The sequence below is a fragment of the Nycticebus coucang genome, chromosome 3 (assembly GCF_027406575.1).
Source record: "Nycticebus coucang isolate mNycCou1 chromosome 3, mNycCou1.pri, whole genome shotgun sequence".
Classification (NCBI taxonomy): domain Eukaryota; kingdom Metazoa; phylum Chordata; class Mammalia; order Primates; family Lorisidae; genus Nycticebus; species Nycticebus coucang.
In genome coordinates, this window is record NC_069782.1 from 41331302 (window position 1) to 41353422 (window position 22121).

At 35.5% G+C, this 22121-nt stretch overlaps 1 protein-coding gene and 1 long non-coding RNA gene across 3 annotated transcripts in view; one reads left to right on the forward strand and one right to left on the reverse strand.

Moving 5' to 3' along the window:
* The window catches only part of LOC128582237 (uncharacterized), a 49045-nt gene that overhangs the window by 18621 nt on the left and 8303 nt on the right, over positions 1-22121 (forward strand). The window contains exons 2-4 of one of the 2 annotated variants that reach the window (XR_008379009.1): positions 2936-3056; positions 5681-5803; positions 6875-6983. This is a non-coding gene — a long non-coding RNA (uncharacterized LOC128582237). The remainder of the gene's footprint in view (positions 1-2935; positions 3057-5680; positions 5804-6874; positions 6984-22121) is intronic. The other variant, XR_008379008.1, reaches the window with a different exon arrangement.
* PTPRQ (protein tyrosine phosphatase receptor type Q) overlaps positions 8705-22121 on the reverse strand; it is a 194957-nt gene continuing 181540 nt past the window's right edge. Inside the window, exons 43-45 of the mRNA XM_053585939.1 lie at positions 16084-16219; positions 10684-10807; positions 8705-10434 (exon numbers count right to left, since the gene is read on the reverse strand). Of these exons, the coding sequence (XP_053441914.1) occupies positions 10397-10434; positions 10684-10807; positions 16084-16219 (298 nt within the window). The 3' untranslated portion in view covers positions 8705-10396. The remainder of the gene's footprint in view (positions 10435-10683; positions 10808-16083; positions 16220-22121) is intronic.

Genomic DNA, 22121 nt, shown 5'->3' on the forward strand with positions numbered 1-22121 from the left:
TAAGTCCAGGTAGGTAAGATCTTATTATGGGTCTAGGGGTGTCTGTGTCCCGTAGCAGGGGTTGTGGGGGCAAACTCTGCAGGCTGGGAAGCCAGGCTTCCCGTGTTCAAGTTGAAGCTCGTTTGTGTATCTCATGTATAACCTTGGACAATTTATCTAACCTCTTTTTGCTTTGGTTTACTTACCTGTAAAAGGCAAATAATCACTTCCAGAATTGTCATGAGATTAATGAATTAACATTTGTCATGTCCTTAGACCTGGAGCCTGGTGAGAATTCAATAGAGAAGGCTGTGAATCATGGCAAATAAAATTATAATAGTCTCTGTTATGAAAATAATTCATATTACAATTCTAAGTATCTTCTTTAGAAAGAACATCAATACATAAAGCTCCTGCTAATCCTGTCATCAACTTTGTAAATGTAGCACACTCAGATCGATGAAACCAGCTCCCTGTTCAAATGAAGGGGTCCAGTAAGTGAATTCATCATCTGGTTATACATCGACTGGTTATAAATGCTAAGTGAACAGGAGCATAATGAATTCTCTGGAAAGAACTTGGAGCATGTCAAGTTTTATTTTTAATGTTTAAAACACCAATTGTTAGTGCTTTGGGAATGGAGTAAGTAATTACCGAATGTACGTAGATGTTTTTCTCCACATGGCACTCTGTCGCACAGGAGACCCAGACACTTTGACAACCTAGACAACCTAGCTCCAGCCAGGTTGTCGTGCCATTTATTTTAATAACATTAAAATTTAAGATGTAATCAGGATTTTAAAATTATTAAATATTTCAAATACAAATAAAACTATAAAGCACAATGTAATCAATTTTTTTATTCATTACTTAATGTTAGCAAATCTGTATATCTAGCAATGTTGCCAGATATATTTCAAATTTTAAAACAAAAATTAACAAGTGTACGTGAAGCCCTGTGTACGGCCCAGTTCCATCTCAATCTATCGCCCTACCTACATTTTTCTCATGCCAGGGGAAATCATTTCATTTCATGATTTTATATCTGCATAAGGAGTACATCTATAAAAATACGTACTACTTGTATTTTGAAAACTTTATGTAAATAGAATATTCTAATTATCTTGAAATTATATTTTTGTTATTCTTCTGTTGCTTTAATTACTTTTATTGGGTTACGCAGTCGTTGTATTGTATATAATTTAAGACATTTTACACATGAATATCCCTGTATTTAATATATAGAACACTCTCATCACTCGCAAAATGTCTCCTATTGTTTATTCCAGTTAATTCCTCACATATGCCACACCCCAGGAAATCATTTATTTGATTTCTATCGCTTAAATTATCTTGTCCTATTCCAGAACTTTGTATAAATGACTATTTCTGCTAGTACTCTCTTGTGTCTAGCTTTTTTTATCAAGTGGAGTGTTTCTGAGAACTCTCCCCGTCCGTGAGTCTATCAGTAGCTCATGTCTATTTCATTTTCCAGCTAAACCACAATTTGTTTATCCATTCCTGTTGATGAGAATGCGGACTCCTCATTGTTTGGTTATTGTGAATAAAGCTGCTAAGAACATTAATACAAGTCCTTTCCTGGAAATATATCTTAATTTCTCTTAAATACATGACTAGGGGTAGTAACATTGGATGGCACGGTGATAATAGTAGCATGTTGAACTTTGTGAGAAACCACCAGAATATTTTCCGTAGTGATTTTACTATTTTATATTTCGAGTTCCAGCTGCTTTTAATCTTGGCCAGGATTACTTGGTATTTCTAGTCATTTTAATTGTAATGATTCTATTGCGTGTATGGATTGTAGTCGTTCTTTTGGGGGTGTGGTGTGGTGGTATCATGTGATTTTAATTTGAAATTCCTAATATCGAATGCTGTTGGACACCTTTTGTATGAGTACTTGCTTGACATCAATCCATGTATTGGCCATCTGTGTGTGCGGGTGTTTCTTTGTAAATGTGCGTACATTCTGGATGTGTCTTAGGACTTGTATCCTACTTCATGTACTATGGATATTTTCTCCCATTCTTCAAGGCTGTGGCTTAGTTTTCTTAATTGTGTTTTTTGAATAGCAGGATGCCATTTTTCTTTTTTTCTTTTTGTTTCTTTTTTTTTTTTGAAACAGAGTCTCACTGTTGTCACTGTCAGTAGAGTGCTGTGGTGTCACAGCTCATAGAAACCTCAAACTCTTGGGCTCAAGCTATTCTCTTGCCTCAGCCTCCCAAGTAGCTGGGACTACAGGTGCCCGCCAGAACACCCAGCTATTTTTTTTTTTTTTGGTTGTAGCTGTCATTGTTGCTTGGCAGGCCCAGGCTGGATTCGAATCCGCCAGCTCCAGTGTATGTGGCTGGGGCCTGAGCCACTGAGCTACAGGTGCCGAGCCAGGAAGTCTGTGCCCTTTGATGAAGGGCAATTTATCAATATTTTCTTTTTGTTGTTGTTTTTTGTTTATATTCTGTGTAAGAGATCTTTGCTTGTCAAAATTTATCAAGATTTTTTCTCAACCTTTTTTCCCCGTAAGCCTTACAGTTTTAGCCTTTGCATTTACAGCTGAGATACACTTCAATTTAATGTTTGTGTTATATGAGATACAAGGGATAATTCACGATTTTTCATAGAGAGTCCAGTTGTTCCAACACCATCTGTTGAAAAGACTATCATGTTCACCCATTAAATTACCTTGTCATCTTTGTTGTAAACCAATTAGCCATGTATATGTGGGTTTATTTTTTGACTTTCTGGTTTTTCTTTCAAAATGAATTTATGTTATAAATTATTCGATTTATATTCAGATGTTTATGTTCAGATGTGTTCTATTCAGATTGTTTCAGTTAATCTAGATCTTTTGCATTATCTCCACGTAAACTGTAAAACCAGCTAATACATTTCTTTTTTCTCTCTCTCTCTCTTTCTTTCTTTTTTTTTTTTTTTTTAGAGACAGAGTCTCACTTTATCGCCCTCAGTAGAGCACTGTGGCATCACAGCTCACAACAACCTTCAACTCCTGGGCTTAAGAGATTCTCTTGCCTCAGCCTCCCGAGTAGCTAGGACTACAGGTGCCCCGCCACAACACCCAGCTAAAAACCAGCTAATAGATTTCTAAAAAAAAGTCTTATGAAATGTTTATTGATATTCTACTGAATTGATAAATCAATATGAAAATCATTAACGTCCTAACTACATGGCATTTTAACATTTATGAACACTTATATTAAGAAATTTATTTGGGTATTTTTAATTCTTATTAATGTTTGATTTTATTTTAGTGTATAGTTTTGCATATATTTTCTTAAATTTATCCTTAAGCTTTTCGTGTTTGTGGATGCATTTTTTTTAGCTATCTTAGATTATCTGCTTTTATTTATTTATTTTTCCTTGTCTATGTGTCATATACACATAGATCATGAATACATTTGTGCATTTATGGGGTACAATGTGTTGCTTTTTATACAATTTGGAGTGCTTACATCAAACTAATATAGCTTTCACCTCATTTACTTGATTATTGTGTTATGACACTTATGTTCTATACTTGATAGATTTGACTTGCACCCTTGCAATATGCTCCATAGGTGTGGTCCCACCATTTACCCTCCCTCTGGATGCATTTTTAGTGATGTTTTTATTTTTTTTTTTTAGTGATGTCTTTAATTGTCATTTCAAATTGTTCCTCATTAGTACATAGAAATAAAATTGGTTTTTGTATCTTAACTTTATATCCTGTGACTTTTTTTTAAAGCTTCTTATTATATCTAGCAGATTTGTTTTTGTAGATTCCTCAAGATTTTCTCATACATGATTATATAGTTTTATTTCTTCCTTTACTAGTTTTATTCCCTTTATTCTTTTTCTTGCCTTATTGCAATGGCTAGGAGCCATAGTGTAACACCCGGACAGTGTTGAATAGAAGTTGTAAAAGCAAGCATCCTTGCCTTTTTCTTTCTTTCTTTCTTTTTTTTTTTTGTTAAATTGTAAACACACAGATCATGTATACATTAATGCATTTATGGGGTACAATGTGCTGATTTCATATAGAATTAGGAACAATTACATCACACTGGTTAATATATACCTCATCTCATTTACTTAATTATTGTGTTAAGACGTTTATACTCTATGGTAATAGATCCAACATGTACCCTTGCATTATGCACCACAGGTGTCATCCCACTATTTGTCCTTGCCTTCTTCTTGACTTCAGAGTGAAGGCCATCAGTATTTTACCACTGAGCATGATATGACTTCTGGCTCTTTCAGCTCTTTGGATATGTCATTTTGTTATCTGTTGGCTTACATTGTCTCTGAACAGAAGCCAGGATATTTTATATTCTTTGGCCTCCTGAACAGGTATTTCTTTTCTTTATTGCCTTTAAAAATTGAGTTCTTACGAAAAAACCCATCATAATCACTCTTATTATCTTCATGCACATTGCAATCTAAACCTTACTGAGTGTTTACTCTAGGACTGTTCAACAGACTTATGAGATAGCTATTATCATGTATCTCCATTCTGGGAATGAGGAAACTGAGGTACAAATTGTTGTTGCTTTTTTTTTTTTTTCATAGAGACAGAGTCTCACTTTACCGCCTTCAGTGAAGTGCCATGATGTCACACAACTCACAGCAACCTCTAGCTCTTGGGCTTCAGCAATTCTCCTGCCTCAGCCTCCTAAGCAGCTGGGACTACAGGTGCCCGCTGCAACGCCTGGCTATTTTTTGGTTGCAGTTCAGCCGGGGCTGGGTTTGAACCCACCACCCTCGGTATATGGGGCCAGCGCCCTACTCACTGAGCCACAGGCGCCCAAAATGCACATCCAGTCTGGTTCCAGGTTTAGAAAATGTACATTTATAGAAATATAATTATAACAGAAGAATTAATAACAGAAAACAAGAAATAGGATAAACAATAGAAAGACAAATATTAATTGGAAAACTCAAACAAATAGATACTCTTCACATGTCCAAATTCCCTGCTATCCCCTGCACTTGTTGAAAAGCTTTAAAATGGGTGTCAGCAGATAACAGGGTTAAAACTGTCTTTTTGAGATCTGATTCTTCTCAGGCTCCTGATGCTTTTCAACATAAAATTTGAATGAGTACGTTCTTGTGAAAGAAACATGGACCCCAACCAAGGAGTGGTGGATTTAAATACCAGGACGATCAGGCACTCTCTGTGGTAATGTGGACGATCTTCCTCATCTGTCCGTGCTTGAGTTTCCTACTATCTTAATGCACTTTATTGCACAGGTGGGGCTTAAATTACATAACATTCCAACCCATGCTATGACGTAGCACAGGGTCAGGCACCCTTGAAAGATTTAGATATCCAACCACAGCAACACTTCTTTTATTTTTCTTGCTTCTATATCTTCATGTTCTCCTATTTCTCCTTTTTTCTCTCTTTTTCTTACTCTTCTCACTTTGTTTCATTATTACCATGGTAAAGTGGTTGATAGTATTTGATGTATACATATGCACATGAAATATGTGTATAAAAATACTACAGAGATTTTTGACTTAAAATACTCCTCCCTTTTTCTATAAATTCATAAATCCCAGTACTTTTCCTTCATTTTTGAATCTTTCTTTTATTTCTTTCACTTTCCCTCTTTAATATTATAGTATTCATCAAAACTTTCATTTTTGCTCTCTTAAATTCATCCTGAGAGTGTATTAACAGGGCTGGGACAATGGCTCATGCCTGGAATCACCAATTTGGGACATCAAGTCAGGAGGATGTAGGAGGCCAAGAGTCCAAGATTACGCTGGACAACAAAGTGAGACCTGACTCTACCAAAAATAAGTAAATAAATAAATAAATAAATAAATAAAAATTAAAAGCTAGCTGGGAGTGGTGGCACATGCCTGTGGTGCTAGCAACTTGAGAGGCTGAGGCAGGAGGATCTCCTAGCCCAGGAGTTTGAAGTTGCAGTGGGCTGTGATCACACCACTGTGCTTGAGCCTGGGTGACAGAGGGAAATTGTATCTCTAAGAAAAGGGGGAAGAGCTTATTTACCTATGAAAATATTTTTGGATTCTGTCACTTATTTTCATGATTAGCAGAGGCTCTCTACTTGGGAATTGGGGCAGATAATGATTATGACCCTACTTTATAAAATACTTACATTATGCAAAGCATGTTATTTGTATGGCTGTGTAGAGACCTGCATAATGTTATGGCAAGAGTACTTTTGGGGGAAACACAGAAACAAAGTTTTACTTCAGTTTCCACTTTTACTAATGAATGTGGTTTTGGGTACAATAATTAAGCTTTCATTATTTTCCTGTAATATAGGACGCTGCTGATCTTAAAGAATTTTGTAAGGATTAATAAGGATGATGGATATATAAATGTGATAAAACAGTTACAATTTACTAAAATGACTTCCCAATCTCATAATACTTTTGATGGGTATTTTAAAAATCTGTGGTTGTGACATCAGAAGAATAATCATTAACAGAGGAGAATGATGCTTTTCATTACCTTCTATTCAATGAGTTCTATTTTTAAAGGACAATATTGCAGACACTGATTCCAAATGTCCACTTGAATCACTTGAAATTAAAATTTTCTTACTTATTTTCCAAATCATATTTTATGTTATTTTTGTACATGTCTGTATATTCATTTGCATCCAAAAATTCCTTCAGAATGCACTCATTTATTTAAAAAGGATCAGTGGTTTCATTTAGCAGAACCTGATGTCTCTGCCATAATTTTCCCTTCAGTTTGTGCATGTGAAACAGATATGCAAATATTGCATTAATATGCCAAAGTACCATCCAATCCAAAAATTGGATGCATTATCTTACTTATAAACATTATGCACTGACCAGCCCTGATAAGAGATTATCTCTTTTTTTGCTTTTTTAGTGGCATGGTCTCATTCTATCCTTCACTGCATCTCACTGCAGCCTGGAACTCCTGATCTCAAGTGAAACAATTCCTCTACCTCAGCCTCCTGAACAACTGGACTACAATTGTATGCAACACACCCAGCTAATTTGGGGTTGTTTTTGTGGAGATAGGGGTTTTGCTGGTCCCCAACTCACGGCCTCAAGTGATGCTCCTGTCTTAGCCTTCCAAAGTGCTGGTATTATAGGCATGAGCCGCTATGCCTGGCCAACATTATCTTGACTTTGTAAAGTTCATGCTATTTTTCAAAACATTTTCACATGTGTGGTCAAATATGTTTCTTAGAACACCCCCATAAGCTGATGGGTGTACAAGTCCACGTGGAAACTGTATTCATGAAGTCATTTAGCATGAAAAATACTTGTCCTAAGAAGGGAAGCTGTTTTGCCAAATTATGCTTTATAAACTTTTTTTTATATCTTCACTTTTTAATATTATTGAGTTGAGAATTTCAGATCATTCTGTGTCCTAGACCTCATTAAAAAATTTCACTACGAGTTTTCTATAAACTTGTTGATGAAAACTGACTTGCTTATCACAATATTGGTGTAGACTTACAGAATATGTTGCTGAATTTAAATTTCATATTTAAAAATAATGTTTGGTATAATATATGAAGTAAATCTCCATCCCCCTTTAAGAGGTCAAGGTTTAATTAATTTTTCTGCAGAAGGCTTATTACACATTAATTTATAAACTGAAGGTAGAAAATTGTGCACATTAAAGCAGGTTGAAAATAGAGGTGGTAAGTCTCTGGCAGATCATTCTGAGAGGATCCAGTTTCATTTGGTTCATACGAAACACATGTTGCTCATTTACTGTACATGTGCGGCAACTTATTTTGACAAATCAGAGCTAAAAATGTTACAGATGTTCCTTGTTATTTTAATTAGCACTTAGTAGCTACTTATAGATGTTGGCTCTAAATTGGCCCTTGCGTAGAATAATTAAAAGAAAATCTAGCTATCATTAATGAGTGAATTTCAATTTAATTTCAGTTATAATTTCTTGATAACTGGAGAGCTTTATACATTTAATAAGTGCTCCATTACAAATATTTTTATAATAAAAACAAATCTTTTTAAAAACGTATTTTAAATAAGTTCAGGTAGATCTAAAAGTATCCTGATTCTGAGTAATGTCTTTTAGAAATTCATGCATTATTCAATCTGTGGCCTGAGATTAGGCAATAATAGTATAACTGAAGTTCTTGGTAGAAATGACTCTTAGGACTATTCTATTTTTACTGACGCAAAAGCTGTAGTTTAACAATCATGGGGTGATTTGTATAAACTTTAACACAGCATTGTTTTAGGGGAGACCTGGTGTGACGACTCAGCTTTATGTGCGCACATATGCATATATACATGGGTGAACCCTAATCCTGTGAGTTCTCTACGTCTGCTTCATGCAGATAAAATAGAAAATGCACTGGTCTGTAGAAGGAACTATTATGTTATCAGTCTTTCATGAATACAGAAAAACTGGCTCACCACATGTTTTCAGTAACTGACATGAGGGAAACTGAAGGACTTTTTAAGAATCTTTTCAGAGTTCTCATCGTTTTCCACTGTGCTCTGTAACTTTCCATAGTATAAACTTGCTAGTTGAAACAGTACTGGATTGTGTATTATTATTTATTTATACTTTTTTCCATGAAAAGACAGGGAGAAAACGTAAAACTTTTCAAGAGACTGCCTATGAGACAAAAAAATTTCATTTCTTGGATGGTAAATGTCATATTAAAATTACTTATTCTCTATGGCTGCCCTGGGGATGATTATATCTTAATTTAGATCATATAAATTATGCTACATTATTATATCTGACACTTTTTATCTTACGATATATGTTATATAATTATCAATTATGTTAATATCGATACAAAATCAAATTTCTATTCAAATGCTGAAATCATGCTACAAAATTCATTAAAATTCAATTTTATTCGTCATCACATTTTTATATGTGTATTCTAACAGAAATAAGCATATCATAGAAGAAATAGAATGATTAATACTATTTATTTTTATGACCATTAGTTGAAATCTGACAAAATAATTTTATATAATTCAAAATTCACTTAGTACATCATTGTCACTATTTAGTAACATGGAGCCTGAAAGATATTCTTAAAAAAAAAAAAAAAAAAAACCTCCCAAAATCTCATTAATCCCCCTCATTCTGCGGATTAGTGAGATTACACCTGCCGTGCATCTTACTAGGGTATATGTGAAACTTAGTAAATGTGGAATGTAAATGTCTTAGCACAATAACTAGGAAAATGCCAGGAAGGTTATGTTAACCAGTGTGATGGAAATGTGTCAAAGAGTCTATGAAACCAGGGTATGGTGCCCCATGATCACATTAATGTGCACAGCTATGATTTAATAAAAAAAAAAAAAAAAACCCAAAAACCTCTAATTTGCTACAACCTGGATAATTTCTTTATTTTCAGTTCCACCAAATATACTTCTGAGCAATAAACTTCAGTAAATGAAATAAAGACCTTTTCATACACTCTTTTCAGAAGTCTCTGTTGGCACCACAGAAACACATCGCTAGTTACAAGCTCGCAACGCACTACACGTTAGCACTACACGTTAGTATCATTAGTATCATACACGTTAGTATCATTGTTCACATACCCTGCTGCTGAAGAAATTCTTCAAGATTGTTAACATTGACTTGAATATATATCTGAAGGGCAAATACTATGATTCAATGCACTATGTATTTGAACATACAATACAGTGGTACAACCTGTGCCTGGAAGTGTACAAAGGTAGGCAGGCTATCAAAGTACTCTGTAATATCCAGTGTGCAATCACGCGTTTATATTTTCTTTTTTCTTGCCTGATCACAATGCAATTTAAATAGCCCTCAGTGTCCCCAAAGAGCTACTGTGTGTTGTATAAAGGCTTAGGAATCCCTGCAGTGTCAGAGGGTTACTGTTCAGCTGTTCGGGATCATGAGATGATATCTCAGCACTCATAAAACAGAGGATTCAAAACACAGGGGTGTACATGGAAGCACAGATCATTATGACAGTCTTGGAAGTTATCCACAAGAAACGTCAACACCCTGGAGGCCGGAATAGCACTACTGAATCAACAACTACAACTTTTGTTCAAAATTAAATCCAATACAAAGGGAAAATTCACACTGACACATTAATACTAATATGATTATTTTATATTTGGCTTATTCCAAAAATATGAAGGACTCCAAACGCTTTTGGGATGCCTTCTCTTAAACATTTTAAATTATAATGTTTGTTCTGCATAAAACAAATAAGTATTCTGAATTAGCTATTTTCTAAAAGTATTCATGAAATGGTCAATCCATTTGGTAAGGCACAGTAAGGGGAGTGCAGAGTTCTCTTTAAGGTTGCACATTTCAATTAAGAAGAATGAGGGGATAATTTTGGCCCCTGGGGTTTGAAAATATCTTCCAGTTGTAGTCTTTAGTCTGAAATGTTTACATGGTGGTTTCTTCCCATTCAAGCTCAACATCACCTATAACATAAAGTGACATGTTACAAGAGAGTATTAAAGATAACATTTCAAAAGGCTTAAATGTTTCAGGGCAAAAATACACTGCAGATGGAAAAGCTATAACCTTGACTTGGATTAAAGAAAAATGAAAAATTTAAACTGTGCACTAGCCCAGCTTCTAAAACATTTTAAACATATGGTTATTATGAAAATAATGTTCCTTCTGCAGGTGGCAAACTAATAAATTAGGTACAAGTTGTTTCTGTTTACCTTCCATGGCATCCAAAGAGTCCATCTTTTGAAGTGCTGAATAGTTAACAAAGCAGATGGGCTGATTACTTCCTTTATTTGATAAGAGATCCAAAATGCACTGGTGTAAAAAGATATATTGTGCCTAGACACCAAAGAAAAAGTGGTTCAACAAACGGGGTAGAGATTTTTCTCAGAAGAGGTGTTAGATCATTAAAGCAAAAAAACAGTATTGAATTCAATAAATGTTAAATAGCTAAGTTAGAGGCACAGATTGACACACTGTATAAATTATTTCCTACATTTCAAACACAGGACTTTCTAAATTCCTGTGGTTTCTTGTAGCTTCAAGTTTGTTGTTTTTTTTTTCCGCCTCTAATACTTGTTCTTAAAAACCAAGTGTTAATATATTCTTCTTGGCTGCGATTATAAAAAGTAGAAAATTACATTACCTAAGTTTGTTTATGAACTTCCTTTATGTTATTAGATCTAATTATTTCTCTTACAGTTCTCGTTTGAATGACTGTTGGAATGCGGATACTAAATATACTTTTCAGATTTGTGAGTGAGCATATCTAGAAGCCATCAATACATCTGAAATATACTTCATAATCCTGCTAATCATATGGACATTTGCCTATTTAATGTCAAGTATCTGGTTCTGATTTATAAATATAAAGAAATTGGCCACTAAAATATCCAAGTATTGAGGTGCTGAACAAGGACTCTTAACATTTCATCTGAATGTTTGGGTTAAATTGTATACCATCTGAATTCTTTAAATTTAATCAACATAATTCAATAACCTCTTAGCATTTCTGAGTTTGTACTTTCCCAGTAGTTAAGGCTAAAATATTTATATTTTAGATCACCCTTATTTGTACAGACACCCCACCCCCATATCTGGCTTGAAAGGCAAATCACCAAATGTTTTAGACATATATGTAAATTTAAACAGAAACTCCTCAAAAGTGGTCCTCTTTGGAGATTATATTCCTATCTATTGCTATTGTACCTTACAAGCTTTTTTTCAGAACTCCTCTATTGAAATTATCTTCAGAAATGGCTGATCATTAGTAGGAATAGGTATTTCTTCGTGGATTACAAGATGGTTTCGTTGCTGGGATGTCATTTCTATGAGTGCAGACTGTGTCCTGCTCTGCCACGGTCCCATCACCTGTAATAGTGCCTGGCACATAGTAGCTGAGTAATAAATGTTTGTTGATGTAGTTAATTCCCACAGCCAGCATTTACCATTTTAGGGCAGATGTAATGTGGAGAACATCCTGGAGTCTTTAGGGGTCAGGTTAGAAGGAAGTGAGGCCATGATCAGTTTTACAGAATTCAATTTCGGTGTAAGATGAAGTGTTGTTATAAAGTAGTAAAGATTCTATTAAAATTCTTAGTAAATTCCTTGTCAATGTAATTCCAAAAGAGTATGTTCAAATGTATGTGACACATTTTTTTTGCAGCAATATATTGACACAACATAATTTCTTTGAAAATAATTTAAATTTGTGAGTTCTGGTATTTTTTTAAAATGCATTTGAATTTGAGGTCATATTTGATATGTGAAGCTTCTGGCTGTCCCAATCTCCTCTTCTCCACTAGAAAGAATGATGCGTGTAAGCTTTGCCAGCAAAGCAGGCTGAGCTCCACCGGATGGTCCTCCAGGCTCCAAGTTCCCTCTGCCACAGTGTGTTACTGTCAAGGAGGCGTGTAGTGTGGTGAAAAACTTTCCTTCTCAGTCTCTACCTTAGTTAGCCGAGTTACCTAAAGAATTAAACTTTTCCTGATTCTCTCAATTTCCTCATATAAGGAATAGTAAAATCTGTATTGTGTGATTTAAAGGTCTTAAATAAAATGCCTGGCAAAAAAACGTGGCACCCAAAATACAGTAGAAACTCCGTTAAGTTGACCATAGCAGGAATTGTAACAAACTGGTAATCACAGGGAGGTGGTCAGCATAAAGAATCGGACCCACTGTACTGATAGGTACCCATGGTGCGTGTCTGGTCTTCGAAAACTAGGTCAACTTAAGGAGGTGGTTAATGTAGAGAATCTGTCAACTATGGAGGTTCCACTGCATGTTAGCTTTTTCTCTTCCACAATATGAAGTTCATGCTAGTAAATTTTCAGGAGAATCTTGATCAGAAAAGGACTAATGTAGATTAACTCTTATTTGAGGCACCAATAGTATCTTAGGATTTTTTTTTTTCACTCCAGAGCATTCTCTTAGAAAGAAAGACCTTTCAAATCTCCTGAAGCTTTAATGCACTGTTTTTTGTTTTTTAATTTCAGAATATTTGGTAGTACACGTTTTGTTTAATACTTGTTTTTGTATAGATTGAGTCAAAGTTACAAGTGTGCCCTTCACCCAGACAGTATGCACTGTACCTAACAGTTGTGACTTTATCCGTCCACACCTTCTGGCTCCCCCAGCTTGGTTTTCTGTTTCTTGAGGCAAAGGGGTCGAAGATCTTTCCTGGGTATGGGTCACAGGATGTTGCTGAGGCTCCTGCCTCCCTACCCCTCCCTGCCCAGGGCTGCTGTAGTATTTGCTGAGACCTGAGCTTTCTTCATAGAAGCTGAGATTACTCCTGAGTGCAATAGAAATCCCTCTTGTGCAAGACAATGCTGGCTTGTAAAAATTAGAGCCAAGGGCTGATTCCTGATTTCCTGATTTTCATTTCAGGTGAAAGATAATAACAGGGTTTATTTTGTTAAAATAAACAATTGAAAGCAAATTTCAAACTCCTGCCCTTCAGCAAAGAGGGAATCCCTCTAAATCTGGTTGGACACTTACTGCCTGCTGGACACTATGTTGGCAATTTAGGTACTTTTTTTCTTACTTAATATTAAAAAAAAAAAAGAAAGGAAAAAGAAAAAAAAATCTTGTTTAGTGTTATACAGCTATGGTACGAAGGAGAAGTAGCTCAGACAAGCTAAATTGTAACAAGTTACAGACCCAGCCGTTAGCTGAGTTCTCTAATTTCAAAAACCTTGGAAGTTTCCTATCCCCTACCTAAGCTGTGACTTTTTACTCTGGAGAGTTAAACAGGCATAAGGTGTGAAGTTTATAACATATATTTAGTAATAAATTGTGTAAAATTGTTAATAGATGTTCTTGAACACATTCTTTACAATGTGGAGTTCTACGAAGTTTCGGAGCATGGAATATTTTTTTTTTTTTTTTGGAGCATGGAACTTTTATTATTTGAAAATTGACTCTTGACTAGAAGGAAACAGTCAGTTCTACTCTCTGTCTTAGCCAAGAGCACCAACTAGAGAGTACTGATCCCCTGTGTGTCTGGGCATGCAGAGGAGCATGGAAGGAAAATGTTAGCTTTTAATTTATCTTTATTTTTAAGTCACCATAAGAAGGAAAATGAATCTTAATAATGGCTAATAGTTGGATTGATGTTGGAACCCACCTGAGACCCTTGGCTAAGGACCAGTTACAAAATTTGTAGGGCTTTTTGGGACCTGTGAAATTCCTCCCTCAAAATTTAATTATGAAGAGTTTGAAGACATTAACAGCAAACATTAGACCAACTGCGGGGCCTTTGTGAGCCATGAGGATCTGTGATACTACACAGGATGTCTACCCATGAAGTTGGTCCTGGTCACATGGCGTATTCCATGTCTGAAGTATCCTCAGGGAAAACTGATAACGTGAAGGAATGTGGAAGGATGACATTATTTACTTTTACCTGACCAATCTTCACGGAATTAAAGAGGGTGAAAATGATTCCTGCAAAGAGACATGCCAGCCCAAATGAAGGACAAGAAACTGGCAGAGGTGACATTCTTCATACTCCTAGAATAAACTTGTACCTCCTCCATACCAGGAGGTAAAAATAACAACAGTGTAATCAGAGCTGACAAAATACTTAGATCACTTCTTTTAAAAATCGTAATTAGTTTCAAATGCATATTTAAAACCAATATCAAACTGGAAGTATTTTAGCCTATGTGCATGTTTTCTCTTTTGAAAATACCTAAGGGTATATGAAGCCACAGAAATTAGTCAAGTTTTCAGAATATTGATTATTTGATTTTTATCTCATGTTTCCATTTCTTATTTTGCTTATGTTTCATAATTTATTACTTATACAAACTACGTCATTGTATATGTGTGTATACATATCTGCATATACACTTATACACTAGATACATGTGTGTGTGTACATAGAATACACCTGTATTGGAGTTGACTTTCATTTTTCCTGAAAAGGATAGTAAGTCCAAAAAGTTTGGATTTCTCTTGTCTAGAATAGCAATTTCCTAAGAGGATTAATGTTCCCAAACATGGTATTATAGGGTTGAAGTCAAAAACGGTTGAAAGAGTCCCAATCGCCTAAGTTTGGGACAAGTTGCCCACTAACTGTTAATGCACATTAACATAACGTCTCTAAGAAATTCCGTGTTGAAAGATCAGTTTAATTTCTTTCTCAGACTTATATTAGCAGAGAACCCCATTTTCTCATATCTTGAATAACTTTGATGCTGCTTTTGTTTTCTTGGATACAATTAGGAAAATACTGTTACAACAGATCTGTGCATTTACTGCAAGACAATGTCTATTTCTATGTCTAGTCTACACAAACACCAATCCAAAGCTACAAATAAGAACCTCTCATATATTGTGGTTAAACTAGGGTTTGAATATTGGCTCTGACACTTACTAGTAATATTACCTTGAAATATCACTTAAAACATCTGCTTCTCTATTTGTGAAACAGAGCCAATGTTACCTAGTCTATTGATTGATGTATTGGCCTTCCTTCCCAAATAAAGGATTAAATCAGGATTAAATAAGATAATACACATAAAAGATCTAGTACAGTACTTGGAAACCACTAGACACTCAATAGAGCAGTGGTTCTCAACCTTCCTAACGCTGCGGCCCTTTAATACAGTTCCTGTGGGTCCTACCCCCAGGTTGAAAACCACTGCAATAGAGGGTGTTTAGTCTCATCACTATCATACTGTGTGATTTAAAAAAAATCATATATTTCACACTTTTTTTTTTTATTACAAACCAAAACAACAAACGAAAAGCTCTTGGTTATTTAGTTGATAATGTGCCATGTAATCATTGATATCCAACAGGGATGAATATGAATGAATAAAATTCATAAGTGATAAAGATGAATAGATTTTATTAATTATTTTCTCCATGCCTATCACCATAAAAAATTTGAGATGTTCAGTCAGTGCCGGTGCTGAAGGGTGACTATGGCAGGTGGGCTTTGGTGCTTCCATGACATTTATCAGTTCTCCTCCCAAAATATTATAACAGTTCCCTCTTTGCAAATACAGCTTTGGGCCTATGTCTAACCAGGCTGCTGCCCCTAAAATGGTCTGTGTAGAAATTCTAGGGCTAACATCAAGTGAGGACAGGTTTAGCTGTCTTACCAGATTCTGCACCATGCACATTCTCTCGCTCCTTAGCTCAGCTACTAGTCCATAGATATCCACAAAGTCATGGTCATTTATATGCTGTATTAAGTGGTCCAGAGCTATAAAAACTCCGGTTCTTCCAACTCCAGCACTGCAGGGAAAGTGAAATTAACACAAAAATGATTCGTGCTGAAGGTGACAATGAGCCATGATAGCAATACATTTTATACTTGCTTTTGTTTTCTAAAATTTCTATTATATAGGTTTACTTTGATAAATCTGAAATTATATTTGAGGAACAGTTCATGTATTCAAGCTTTTATGATTTCATGTCTGGTTAAAAAGATGTTTAAATACATAGCAGTTTGAAATTGCCCTATATATGAATGAAACAATAAACAATCACCTTTTTTTAATTGTTTGGGGCTCACTGAGGGTGCAAAGAATTAGTTCATATTGATTGCATTTTTTAGGTAAAGTCTGTCTTATAATGGTGTCCCTCCCCCAAGAGGTGCACCAGACACCATGTTCCCCATTCCCTGCCTTCATCTGGTCTCCCCGCTCCTTCATTCCCCTGGCCCCACTTGTTGAATTGATTTGAGTTTTTCTGTTATGAGGATATGAATTAGATTGTCGACTGGTTTCATATTAGAATTGAGTATGTTGGATTCTTGCTTCTCCATTCTTGTGAGACTTTACTTATACAATAACTTCTTAAAAATTTGTGTAAAAATTTTTTTCAGAATATTACAGGCATATACACATTTTGGTTACATAGTTTGCTTTGTACTTTTAAGATCAAAGTTGTAAGTGTGCCCATCACCCAGAATATGTGTATTATCCCCATTCGGTGTGAATTAACCCAACTCCTCCTCCTCCCTCCCACCTATCTCATTCCTGTTAGTTTTCTTCCATTATGTCCAAATAAGTGTTGATCGACTAGTTTCAATTTACTACTGAGTAAATATGGTGTTTGTTTTTCCATTCTTGTGATACTTCATTCACAAGAATGGTCTCCAGGTGTGGCAGATTTTTTTTTTAGAGCTTCTTTGGATTTTTATTGTTATAAATAGTGTTTAACAGGGTGAGATGATTATCATTAATATTCTATCAAATATTTAACCTTTTCTTTTTTGTAGCCAGTTGAAATTATTTTCTCATTTCATAATATTTTAAGGGTGTTGTTAGAGAAGTATAAGGAAGATTTTAAAAATCATTAAACATTGTTAACAACAGAAACTTTGATTAGCAATATTTTTAGTGATCAGTAGAAATGGTAAATATTAAAAAATCTCAAATATTTAGCCCATATAGCATTTCCTCTGAATCATGGTGAAAAATCATCTCTCATGCGAGCTTTTCACTTTTTCTCTAGACCTTCTTATGATGTCCTGCAGATAATAAAATCGACCAGCTATTTTCTTTTAAGAAATTACTTTAAAACTCAAGGACAGGCATGTGCTCCATAGAAACTGTTAACTGACAAACTGCACAAGATTGAATCAGAAATTCCTATGAGAAAGACAAGATCCCTAGGTATTTAAATGTTTAATATAGGAAGTTGATCTGAAAAAAACATATGTGAAAGGTCATCTAGCCTTATAAATAGCACTTTCATTCACATCACACTGTTGTTTGTATAGATAAGAAACAGTAAAATATCAGGAGTTTCCTATGATTTGACCTTAGAGATCATAGGTTTTAGAACACAAAACTGGTCCTGGTAATACGTAGTAATTACCCAGAGTAATCAGTCATTGAATCATTCCATGAGTGCCAAACACTGTTCTGGGCATCTGGGGTACAGAGGTGCTCAAAAGAAAGTACTCTCTGTACTTTGGGAGCGCATTAGAGGAAAATGGGACATGAATAAACAGGCAAAGAATGCGCCCAGGAGTAACAAGTACCATGAAAAGAGATGAATGAAATGAAGGAGACAGAGGGTGACAGATTAGATAGGGTCAACAAGAAAGCTTCTCTAATAATGTAATATTTGAAAAGAATCTTGTATAAGGTTAGGAAGCATGCCATATGGTTATCTGGGAGAGGACCATGGGGGCCAGAGGAAGGAAAATGAAAACAAATCTGAGTGGGAGCAGGTTCTGTGTCTTCAAAAAAGAGCAGGGAGACCTCCAGGTGAGAATACCGTGGAGAGGCGGGAGGTGGCACAGATCAGAGTCTTTGCCGGGATGTGAGTGGAAGCAGAGCCAAGGATGACTCCAGGCTCTTGGCCCAGGCCGAAGGGACATGTGGTTTCACAAGATAGGAAACAGTAAGGAGAAGGGCTTTTGTTTGGAGACTGCATCAAGGGTTCTGTTTGGGACATTCCAAATTTCTAGAATTCTTTAGTCATTCAGACTGTCACGTTGAATTAGACTAAATGTAGAAGTCTAAAGTGGAGGTAACAAGATGGGTTGGAGACATTTAGTAGACAGTTTTAAAGTATTTAATTATATTTGAAGATCATTGATAACAGACATACTTTTTCCATATCACTTTTAACTGTTAAATCACAATTTGGGTTTTTTTGGGGGGATTCTTTTTGAAGTTTAGAAAAGAGAAAGCATTATAATTTCCTTTTTAAGTGGCTTTAATGCCAGTGGTAGTATATATACAGGATATGGAGAAGCAGAAGGTAGCTACTGTTCATTGAAGGTGGTAGTCATCAATGATCCTGGCAGAAAAGCAACCACTGACTTTAGAAGCAAAGTGTTAGACTATTTAGATTATATGCAATTATGTTCAAGTTTGTATGTATATGCACATATTTTAAATTAGAAGTGTGAAGTTGAAGCTTTTACTTTTGGTTCTACATGTTTTATAAATATAAACATTGTTCATATAGTTTATAATGAACAAGCATTTATATACGAGGCTTGACAATTAAGTTTGTAAACTCACCCTAGAAAAAGTGCTACATACCTCATTGTTGAATATAACTATAGCTACCTTCAAAGTCCTCCCCTAGGAAGGCTACACACCAATGACAGTGTCTAGTCCACCCTTCAAAGCAATCTGGGAACTCTTTTTCTGCCATGGTCACCATAGCTCTGGTCATATGAGATCTGACAATTAAATTGTCAAATTCATCCTAGAAAAAGTGCTTTAAAGGGTAGACTAGGCACTGGAGTCAGGCCATAGCTTCCCAGGAGGAGCACTTCAAAGGTGAATTTAGTGACATTCAGCAATGAGGCATACAGCACTTTTCCTAGGATGAATTTGCAAACTTAATTGTTTGACTTTGTGTTACTCTTATAATTTAAAAATCCAGAAATTATAGAAATTACATGGAAAATACATAATCATTTTACTTATATGCTGAGATTTTATCTCTAACCAAAAGTTTAAAACTTGAGTAAATTTATCATTTATTACATACCATATTTAACCATATTAATTATAGTACACTCTTGTTAGAAAAAATTATTAAAAGGTATTATTAGTTTAAAAATTTGGAGGAGGGGGCGGCGCCTGTGGCTTAAAGGAGTAGGGCACTGGCCCCATATGCCGGAGGTGGAGGGTTCAAACCCAGCCCCAGCCAAAAACTGCAAAAAAAATTTGGAGGGGGGTAAATACCTAATAGTAGAATTGCTGGATAAGCTGATTGGTCTACTTTTAGTTTTTTGAGTTATCTCCTCAAAAATTTGGAGGGGGGTAAATACCTAATAGTAGAATTGCTGGATAAGCTGGTTGGTCTACTTTTAGTTTTTTGAGTTATCTCCTTTTCACGGAGATTGTACTAATTTCCAGTTCCACCAGCACTATTTCTTTCTCTCTACATCCATGCCAACACTTGTTTTGGGACTTTTTGACAAGAGCCATTCTCACTGAAGTTTGGTGAGATCTCACTGGGGGTTGGATTTGCATTTCTCTAATAATTAGAGATTTTGAGCATTTTTTCATGTGTTTGTTGGCCATTAGATTATCTTCATTTGAAAAATTTCTGTTCGTGTCTTTTGTCCACTTTTTTAATGGGGTAGTTTGATGTTTTTCTTGCTGATTTGCTTAATCTTTGTAGATTCTGGGTGTTAGCCCTTTACAGATGCATAGCATGCAAATCTTTTCTCCTGTTCTGTGGTTGTCTATTTACTTTATTGATTGTGTTCTTGGCCGTGCAGAAACTTTTTAATTTGAAAAGGTCCCATTTGTTTATTTTTATTGTTGCTGTGATTGCTTTTGGGGTCTTCAATATTTATAAGAATTTTTCTAACATTTTCTTCTATAATTCTTATTGTTTCATGCCTTAGGTTTAAGTCTATTACACATCGTGAATCAATTTTTGTAACTGGTGAGAGGTGTGGAGACTGTCTCAGTCCTGTTATGTGGCTATCTAGTTTTCCCTGCACCATTTGTTGAATAGGGATTCTTTCCCCAAGTGTATGTTTTTATTTGCTTGATAAAATTTTAATGGGAATATGAAGATGTTTCATCTCTGGGTTATAATCCATAAGTCTATGTCTCTGTTTTTGTGTCAGTACTGTGCTGTTTTGGTTACAAGTAAGTAACTTGTACTATAGATTGAAGTCTGGTAAAGTGATGCTTCTTGCTTTGTTCTTATGATGTAAGGTTGCCTTGGCTGTTCAGGATCTTTTCTGGTTCCATACTAAGCATGGAATTATTTTTTTATAGATCTGCAAAATTCCACTACTACACATTTACCCAAAGAAAAAAAGGTAATTTTATCATAAATACAATTGCACTTGAATGTTTATAGCAGCACGATCCATAATTGTAAAAATGTGGAAACAACCCAACTGCAGACAATACATGATTGGATTACTAAAATGACGTACTCCATGTATGTGTACCATATAGTACCATAAAAAGATGAATTAATGCCTTTTGCAACAATTTGGATACAATTGGAGACAATTCCTCTAAGTGAAGTATCGTTAAGAATGGAAAAACAAAAAAATGACAGGGCTGGCGCCTGTGGCTCAAAGGAGTAGGGCGCCAGCCCCATATGCTGGAGGTTCAAACCCAGCCCCGGCCAAAAACTGCAAAAAACCTCCCCCCCCCCAAAAAAAAACAACACAAAAAACAAAAAACAAAAAGCGACATGTACTCAATACTAAATTGAAACTAACTGATTAACACTTACGTGCACATATGGAAGCAAAATTTGGCAGGAATCAGGTGGGAGTGGGGAGAAGGGGTTGGATTAATTCACATCTAATGGTTACAATGTACACATTCTGGGAGAAGGGCACACATAACTTTGATCTGAAATGTACAAAAGCAAATTATGTAACTAAAATGTATGTACCCCTGTAATATCCTAAAATTTTAACAATAAATAAATAAATAAATCTATCTATCTATCTATATATATATAGATTTTTTTTTTTTTTTGGTAGAGACAGAGTCTCACTTTCTTGCTCTCAGTAGAGTGCTGTGGCATCACAGCTCACAGCAACCTCCAACTCCCGGGCTTAGGCTATTCTCTTGCCTCAGCCTCCCGAGTAGCTGGGACTACAGGCACCCACAACAATGTCTGGCTATTTTTTTGTTGTAGTTTGGCCGGGGCTAGGTTCAAACCCTCCACCCTCAGTTTATGGGGCTGGCACCCTACCCACCGAGCCACAGGTGCCGCCCTAAATAAATAAAAACTTAACAAAAAATTATGCTTTATAACTTCAGGAATTTTATATATTAACTTTTTCCAAAAGCAATATACATACGTGTAATATTTCTGTACTAAACATTTGCTATCTATAACAAGCTAAAATGTGTTTAGGCTTTTTTTTCCCCATGGGAAATATGTTTAATTATCTTGTAAAAAGATTTTTATTGTAGTAAAAGATAACTAACATAGAATTTGCCATTTTAACCATTTTACGTATACAATTCAGTGGCATTAAGTACATTCCCAGTGTTGTGTGAATGTCACCACTATCCATTTGCAGAACTTTTTCTTTTTCTTTTTCTTTTTTGAGACAGAGACTCAGTGTGAGGCCCTGGGTAGAATGCTGTGGAGTCCTAGCCCACAGCAGCCTCAAACTGTTGGGCTCAAGCGAGGCTCTTGCTTCAGCCTCCTGAGTAGCTGGGAATAC